An 8556-nucleotide genomic window follows, 5' to 3' on the forward strand; every position below is an offset into this window, starting at 1 on the left:
TCACAAGCAAGTTTAGAAATACACAACTGACAGTGTGAATCCCTCTCACCCACTGGGCAAGTAAATGCACTTAAGAAATTCCAGAAGGAGCCAACTGTGTGCAATGGAAGTTTTGCCATTTACTGTGACAGTCCCGGTCCTGCTGTCAGCACATATCCAGGGCAAGGGACAAACACCACCCCAAATGCCAGCTCCGTTCTTCCCCTTCCCCACCCTATCCTTCCTTCCCCCCTGAGCCAGCGGTGGATGGGAAATGGATGCTTCCTCCCCTGTTCAGAGGCACAAGTGTCTCATTTCCCCATTTCCAAGAGCTGTTGAGACCTGACAACTCTGCACAGCTCCAGCAGTCATTTGAAGTCCATGCACGTTGGACCCCGAACAGACGAGTGAAGGAGTTATCCTTTGTGGACGCAGAGAATCCACAGATAATGCTCAGCACAGCCCACAGGGAAGTGGGCTGAGTGGAAAGGCAAAACCTTACTGGAATAAGGAGAAGCCCCAAGACCTTATTCACAGCAGATCTTTGTCCCAGACGTGCAGCCGAGCACAATTCTGCAATGTAATTGATGTTCCTGAATTTTCCCATTTCTCTCTCTCTGAAGGTTGCATAAGGACAACCCTTTCAGTTCCCACTAAACCCCTCTTCTCTGCAGGATTCTTCACACACAGCAAGAAAGGGCAAGAGCCATTCCTGCCCTTCACTTGCCCCTTTCAAGGCAGAGGGTTTCTGTGAGGCTGAAATTCCAATAAAAAGCCAGTTGAGATGGAGGCAGACGAGATATCCCTCCTGTAATGTTCAGAGGAAATCATCCTGCAAAGCACAGCTCTTAATAAGAACTAGAATTAAAATTTCCTTAAATAAATATAAGGAAAGAGTCCAAGAGGGAGAGTAGCCAACAGGAACAGGGAGTCGTGCTTGGGTCGGCCTCCGTCACCCTTCCTTCCCCTTGGAGATCTTCCAGGCACGTTGTGCCGAGGACAGGACCAGCAGCTTCGTGTCTCTGTTCCTATCGACGCCATCTGCAAATGGAAAGAGCTGCTTTGTCCCTGTGGTTGGGCACCAGTGCTGCCCACAGGCACCATACAGGAGCAGCACAGCAGGGCCCAGGGACTGGGTTCACCAGCCACGGTCAAATGGCAGCCAGCTCACAGGAATTTGTCTGTCTGCATAACTGGGAGAGGGAGCAAGGTGAGAAATGAAGGTCTGACCAACTGGTACAAATGTTCTTTCCCCTCTCCAGGAGCCAAAACATCTGAGTCAAATTTCACCCAGACTGCTCAGCTGGAGGGACTCTGCTTTCTAGTCAGCTGCCAGGGGACAGCAGCAGCTCCTGCCCTGAGGGAGGTCAGGTCTCCAAGCCAGAGTGTGACCCAGCGCTGTGCTCTCTGCAAGGACAGATCATGCCCCAACCATGAAGGTCTCTGCAAGGAGCCTGTGGCTCTGAGGGACACATGGAGTAGCTGCAACATCCTCTATGGACAGACAACAGGTTACTTACATCCTCAAACACTTATCCTTCCCTCCACTCGCCACCCTCTGTCCGTCCGGGCTCCAATCCGTTGCATACACCTGGTGTTATGGAAAAGACAGTTAGTTCTGCTGGGAGGAGGAGTCACTCCTGCCTCTCTCAAACACCAATACCTCACCTCAACCAAACAGCTCACCTCATCTGCATGGCCAGGAAGATCGATGGCCAGTTTCTTTGTCTTGGCATCCCAGACCTTGAGGGTGCTGTCGCTGCTGCCGCTCACCAGCAAGCGGCTGTCGGCCGACCAGGCGATCTGGTACACGGCCGAGACGTGCCCCCGCAGCGACGTCAGGTACCTGGGGCAGAGCACAAGCTGTTAGAGCAGCACGGCTTGTTCCAAACCTGCCCTTGTCTTCCTGTTTCTTCTCCACCCGTGAGCAAACCAGCACAGCCACAAGATGCTCAGCACACCGCAGCCAGTCAACTGTGAGACAGAGTCCACGGGTTGCTCAGTCCATGTAAAAACCCTCCCAGGGTGGGCTCAGAACCTTCTAGACGATGACTCTTCATCTCAACTCATCTGCCAAGAAACTCTTACCCAGCAGGCAATGCTACAGCCTTACTGCACAGATGTGTTCTTCCTTTTTTTGACCAAGCAGCCTGGATTTAGAGGGACCTTTAAAATTACTGACATGAATGCCAAGCTCACGAGCATAAAGGTTGCTTTGCAGGGAAGGACTGCTGCCCCGAGAGCTCACCAGTACTCCAGCTGAAGGCTAAAAGCTGGATTCCAGGAGCATCCAAACACCAACAGCACCACTTGTAACTACAAGAATTTGCATCATCCAGAACAAGCTGTTCTCTGGCACGGGAACTGATTAAACTGGGTCAGTCTACAGTGCCCAACACACACATCTTCAGGAGATCAGCCGAGTGGAACATCCCATCCCACCGCAGCTCAGAGAACTCACCCTGCAGCAGACTGTGTGTGCCACAGGTGCCAGGCAGTGCTGTGGCTGGGTGGCAGTGGTGTTGCACACACACAGCCAAGCACAAGAAGACCCCCTGACACAAGAAGAGCCAGACAAGGAGCTTCCCAAGGGCAGAAAAAGACAGAGGCAGCAGAATGACTTTGCATGAGTTCAGGCTGCTGAGATGCTGAACACATCAGGGGGCTGCTGGCAATGACACTGGAGCCCACCCCTGCAGACCCTGTACTAGCACCACCTCTGCAACAGAACAAAACAACTCACTTTCCTGTCCTACCATCCCAGAGCTTTATGGACTTGTCAAAGGAAGCACTGGCTATTATCCGGGTGTCTGGTGAGAAGAGGACTTGGTTGATCAATGCCTGGTGGCCTGTCATTCTCTCCAGCGGCTTCTTGTCTTCTGCTGGTCTCCAGAGAAACAGGGTGAAATCATCTGACCCCGAGACGAGCCTTTCTGGTTCCTGGCCCTGAGAAAAGGATGAAAGAGCCCAAGTCTTGTATGGGCCAGGTGTGGAGAGCTCGGAAGCACACCAGTGTTGGGGCCCAGAGCCCACTGTGCACGTTTACTGCTTCCACCAGTGACAGTGTTGGAAACGACAGCAGGGACAAAAGGGACTCACCCGGACTTGGTTGTACCTTTGCTGAGCCTTTTCCTTCAGTTCTGCCACTGAGAAAGGGAAAAGGAGAGGGGAAGAGAAAGTTGCAATCGGTAGGTGAAAGGAAACTTTATAACCCTGAGATGCCAATTCCAATCCTGGCTCCGTGGGCCAAGCAGACGCATTTGTGACTTCTCACCCACTTCCTCTTTGCCAAGGGCAATTTGGGAGCAAAAGCCCTTGGAAACAGAGCGACCTTCCCATCCCCCAGACTGCTCAGCCCTGGCAAGGGCAGGGAAGATCACAGCTGTCAGCATGACTGACATTAGCACAGGACCTGCTCCCAGCTCTCAAGGTTGCTTTGGCTCGTGGCAACATGGTATCAGGCCTCCCCTTTATCCTCCCCACTGCCTCCCCCAGCCTGCAAGAGGGTGCTGCACTCACAGGAGCCTCTGACGTCCTGTGGGTTGATCGTGGCCTCGGCGGGTTCGAAGGCCCCGGTGCGGAGGACATAGTCGGTGCTCAGGGCCATGGTGTTCACCCAGTGAGCGTGGCCCTGCAGGCTGCGGCACAGCACCCCCTGGGGACACAACCACCCCTCAGGGAGGGAGGCAGCACACAGCCAGGCTGCCCAGCACCCACCAGACCCACTAGGCTGCAAGGACCAACACCAAACTTTCCCAACCCTCCCGCCCAAGCAGTAGCCAGGACTGCAGCAGGGAAGAAATGACACAGTTGAGCTTCAGGAATCAGCTTCCCACAGGAGCTTGAGGACACCCACCAGCACAGGTTGCATCCGGGATGTTTCCAGCTTTTAGCCCCACTTAATGCTCTTAGAGATGAAAACATTGCACAACAGCCACCCCTTCCAAATTGTGTCAGGCAACAGGTTTTGATAGGTCAAGAAGATACAGCACCTGCTCTGCAGCTCTGTTTTCCAGGGCACAAGCTGTGCCAGGAAGAGCAGACAAAGCTACCACACATTGTGCCCAGCCCCCTTTGCCAGCAGCCCCAGGGCTGCTGCCTCACTTACATCCTGGCTCCTCCAGACTTTGATGGTCCTGTCCTGGGAGGAGGAGTAGATCAAGCCATCGCCCCCCCACTTCACACATGTCACCGACTGCGTGTGGCTCGTGAGGATTTTGTCACACCTGCCCATCAGCGTGTCCCAGATGCGGACGCTGCCGTCCTTGGAGGCACTCGCCAGGTAGCGACACTCTGGGTTTCTGGGGAAAAAGAAGATCAAATCCATTTGTGCGGCGCACACAGCTCCTCCACCAAGCTCTTTCCCCACCACCCCCAGGAGATTCAAGGGTCCAGAAGTCAATAAAATACAACTGTCTTTTGGCTTAAGATCTGCAAGAGGCCAGGCAAGGGCAGAGCACAAAGCAGGGAAGAGGCAGACAAATGCTTCCTCCAAACCAACTCCTGGGCTGCACACTGGAGGCATCAATCCAGGGTAAACCTTGCACCTGACCCCTTGTTTGCACAGGGCACAGCTTTAACCAGCTGGCTTAAGAGGGCACCCCAAAACTGGCACCTTCCCCGGGCACTGGCTGGGGAGAGCCCTGGGCAGGGGACCAGCCTCACCCAGGCAGTGCAGACCAGTGGCATTGGGAATGCATTGGATGCTCCCCTGCCTATGCCATGCTTGTCTCCAGCCTGTGGACAGAGTGCTCCTGTGCTGGCAGGACCGAAAGGAGCAACATCCATCCACGTGGCTCAGGGGGTCAAATTTAACACATCTGGAAGCAGCTGGCACAACCCATCAAGGACAGAGGAACCGCAACCCTCTGTCCTTTGCACAACACCTTCATCACTCAGCCTGGTGGCATGAGGAGCAGTGAGGAAGAACAGCCCCTCCCATTGCACTGGGACTGGCTGGAGAAAAGAGAATTGCAGCCCTGCCCGGGTCATGTCTCTCCTCTCCATTTCCTCATGCTCCTTTACAATCATTTTTTGCTAATCTAATTAATTGTTTGCAAATAGCTGGAGCTTCCTACTGGCAAATTCAATTTGCAGGGCTCTGCACTGAAGGGACCCTTTTTCTTTCTTTTTTTATTTATTTCTATAACGTCTTGGATTATTGGCTATAACTGCCCCCTCCACCCACCTCTCCCAGAGGGAGCTTTAGCTGATCAAAGGGATAAGGGGATTGCACAGTTAATCATCCCTCATGATAAACAAACAGGATGACAGAGGCCAGCAGGATCAGGAGAGCAGGAGGGAATGCTCCACAGAGCCTACACTTGGGGACCCCCAGGCTTCCCTGCTCCCAGCTCAGCATGCCATGGGGGACCACACCAAATATTTGTCCAGCACCACAAAAGCAGTGCTTTCCAGAGGCAGGTATGTCTTTTACACAGGGGAAAAGAGGCACAGCCTGGCAGTGACTTTATGGCTGGGGCTCCTGGCTCTCCCAGCTGGACACCTTTTTCCCAGCCCACCTTGGGAGCCGTTCTCCTGCACATGCTTTTTCCCATAACAGGAGAAAGGCAAACAGGAGCAGTGCCCTTCAGGTCAGGCTGCTCTTTTCCATAGGAGTCAAGGGGAAGGGCTGGGCTGGCCCTTCACTTACATGTGGAGCGGTTCCCAGCACAGACATGTGATCCATTTGGAGTGGCCAGACAGCACCCGGCCGATCTGGCTGCCCGTGGCTGGGTCCCAGAGAAATATCTGTCCAAGAGAGGAAGAGAGAGGGTCACGTCAGGCCACAGACATCATGTGAATTCCAGGGACGCTGCAGCTCCTTTTAGGAAGCAAAGGTGTCCCTGGTGTCCGCTGAAACTGGTAGAGGCAGGGAGGAGCAAGGGAAGGGGGTTGGATGCCTTTCCAGATCCCTGCAGCCGTCAGCTGACACCCAAAAGAATGAGAGCTGACTGCCCTCCTGTCTGCCTACAGCACTGCTGCTACAAATTATCTGACTCAACTCAAAAGGGATACAGGTCCCCAAAAAGCCACCCTGTGCCAGAGACTCAGTGAATGTTTGCAGAGCGCTATGAAAGCCGCAGCGCGCTAAGTGCTGCTTATTATCAGATTCTGTGGGTGGGACACATGCTGGTTTTCTCTTGTTGATTCTCTCTCTTCATAAATGTTCATCTAAAGAGCCAAGGCATTAGTCATCTCCCACTTGAGAACCTGGGAAAAATAGGGAAATAGAGGACAAGCAGCTCCCTGGGTTCGATTAAAGCCAGATCAGTACCAAACCACGGCAGAACCACCCTGGCCCAGCCTGTTTCCTGGGGGATGGAATCACAACCTTGGCAGTTCCACGGCTGCTCTCACTGCTCCCAGATTGTTCGAAGGTCAGAGTGAGCCACTGCCCCTCCACGGCTCAGCAAGTTCCTGACTCGCATTTAGCTGAGTGCTCCCACTTCCCGAGGCATTTCTGCACCTTAAGCACAAACATTCTGCCCCACAGCCAGGGCAGAGCCCCCTTCACATTCCTACGAGAGGGAATTTGGCTGTATCTGCGTGAGAACGCTGCAAAACAAGCTGCTGCTGCATGTCTGGGTCACACTAACAGCAGCCCTGGCTTGGCTGGGCAATAACCATTCTCAATCCAGACACCTCCCTTGTGATGGAGTCATCTGCAAAGGACCACATCTAAAGCCTGGACTCTTTCCTGCAGAGAAGGAAAAGCATCTGCCACAAGACAGCAGGACTCAGCAACAAGAGGTCCACAAGGTGACAAAGCCAGAGCTCTGCCTGGTACAGAGTCTGGAGACACTACTTGCAATACCACAATGCTCCACACACAGAGCTCCTCTGGGGAACAGGAATCCTGCTCGAAACAACTGGATACATCCCTCACAGCCCAGGAAACACAAGCCTTCGCCCCTAATCCCCCACAGGCCTTCACCAAGTTTGGTTTCAGTCCCGAATGGGGGTGCAGAAGGTCTCCAAGCTCCCACAGACCCCCAGCCCCACACAGAGGGAGCCAACACGTACCTGGCCGTTCTTGCAGCCCGAGGCCAGTTTCTTGCCATCTGGTGACCAGGCGATGCTGAGCACCCAGTGCCGGTGACCTGGCAGAGAGAGCACGAGTGGGCATGAGTGGAGAGCTGTGATTATCCTTAGTGTCCCAGCAGAAAGCCACTCCAAGGAAGTACAAGATGGGGGGAACCCCCTGTGCTCCTCCTGGCCAGCCCCTCTTCTTCCACTTTGTCAAAGAGAGCCCCTCCCTCCCCGAGCCACGGTTCTGCCTACACAGCTCAGGCAGCACCAGGCTCTGCTCTGTTTGTCCCCCAAGCAGGCAGAGGGTCCCTGAGGGACACCCCCACACCCACCTTTGGCCGTGAACTGCGGCGTCTCTGTGCCGAGATCCCAGAAGCGGACGGTGGTGTCTCCAGAGCCGCTCGCCAGGTACCTGGGAGAGGATGAAGACCCCGGCTCAGCAAAGTGTCCCCAGGAGAGGACCAGAGCAGCTGCTGCCTCACCCCGAGACCCCCGTCTGCAGGCAGACCCTCGTACTTTCCGGTGGGGCTGAAGGCCACGGAGATGACGGCCTCGGTGTGCCCCTCGAGGGAGCTGGTGCAGCGCGTCACCGCCCGCACCCGGAACACCGCCTGCGGCTGGTAGATGATGTCCAGCACCTTCTCCGTCTCCACGCTCTGCCCCGCCAGGGTCTTCTCCAGCGACGCCACAATCTCGGCATCGTGGACGAAGAAGGCCAGAGGCACCGGCTCATCCTGCGGGAGAAAGGGCAGGTAAGGTAGCGAGGGGCGGCCCCGGGTAGGGCTCGGGAGTGCCGGGGCAGTTCGGGAGGGGTCTCACCTTCTGCAGGAGGGCGTTGCAGACCAGCTGCAGCTTGTCCGGGGTGATGGTGACCGGGACGTCGAAGGGCGAGCCCAGGGACTCTCCTGCCTCATCTCGAAACTGGATCAGGAGCCGCTGCACATCCTCGTCCGGCGACATGTTCTGCGGGACAGCGCGCTCAGGGGCGGGAACCCCACCGGGCAGCGGGGACAGCCCCCTACCCGAGCAACGATACCCGCGTGGGGAAGAAGGAGCCGCTACGGGGGGACACGGCGTGGAGGGAGGGAAAAACCCCCCGCACTGAGCAGGACCCCGCGCGGGATGGGGTCAGCGGGAGATCCACGGTGGAACCCCAGAGCGCCCCAGCATCCCCACCCGTCCAGCATCCCACGTTGAATTCCAGCAGTCCAGCCCCGCTCCCCGATCCCGCTCACCGCGGCCATGTGCGCGCGCCCCACGTGGGCCGGAAGGGGCGTGGCCGCGGCGGGAGCGGCCGAGCGCGGCGTTGCTGCCCCCTGGCGGCCGGCGGGCAGCGCCGCCCTCGGGCGCGGGTTCGAGACTCCCCCGGGGCACCGCCCGCGCTGCCCACGCCAGGGGGTTTGGTGCCCTTCCAAAACACACCTCCGGTGTTCGGTACCAAAACTAGACTCGAAACGACTCAAGGTCAGCCGAGTCTCGCACTCCATGTGACCACATCCACCCCAGACACCACAACAGCTTAAGGAACTCAGCCCTGGTCAATAT

At 56.0% G+C, this 8556-nt stretch overlaps 1 protein-coding gene across 2 annotated transcripts; it reads right to left on the reverse strand.

The window, feature by feature from the left end:
* Positions 1-508: 508 nt before the first annotated feature.
* On the reverse strand, positions 509-8281 carry NLE1 (notchless homolog 1). Of its 2 annotated transcripts, none has more exons than XM_027691191.1 (13): positions 8247-8281; positions 7831-7974; positions 7528-7745; positions 7344-7423; positions 7006-7082; positions 5633-5730; positions 4088-4280; positions 3499-3634; positions 3079-3125; positions 2723-2925; positions 1666-1825; positions 1500-1570; positions 509-1020 (listed from the first exon to the last, which is right to left on the reverse strand). In XM_027691191.1, the coding sequence occupies exons 1-13, from the start codon at positions 8253-8255 to the stop codon at positions 1008-1010; spliced, it is 1449 nt and encodes a 482-aa protein (XP_027546992.1). In that variant the 5' UTR covers positions 8256-8281; the 3' UTR covers positions 509-1007. The 2 variants fall into 2 exon arrangements, with proteins under 2 accessions (XP_027546992.1, XP_027546991.1); XM_027691190.1 differs by having other exon boundaries at positions 514-1386.
* Between the last annotated feature and the right edge of the window lie 275 nt (positions 8282-8556).

This window comes from Neopelma chrysocephalum, unplaced genomic scaffold (assembly GCF_003984885.1).
Source record: "Neopelma chrysocephalum unplaced genomic scaffold, ASM398488v2 Primary Assembly neopelma1_82, whole genome shotgun sequence".
Lineage (NCBI taxonomy): Eukaryota > Metazoa > Chordata > Aves > Passeriformes > Pipridae > Neopelma > Neopelma chrysocephalum.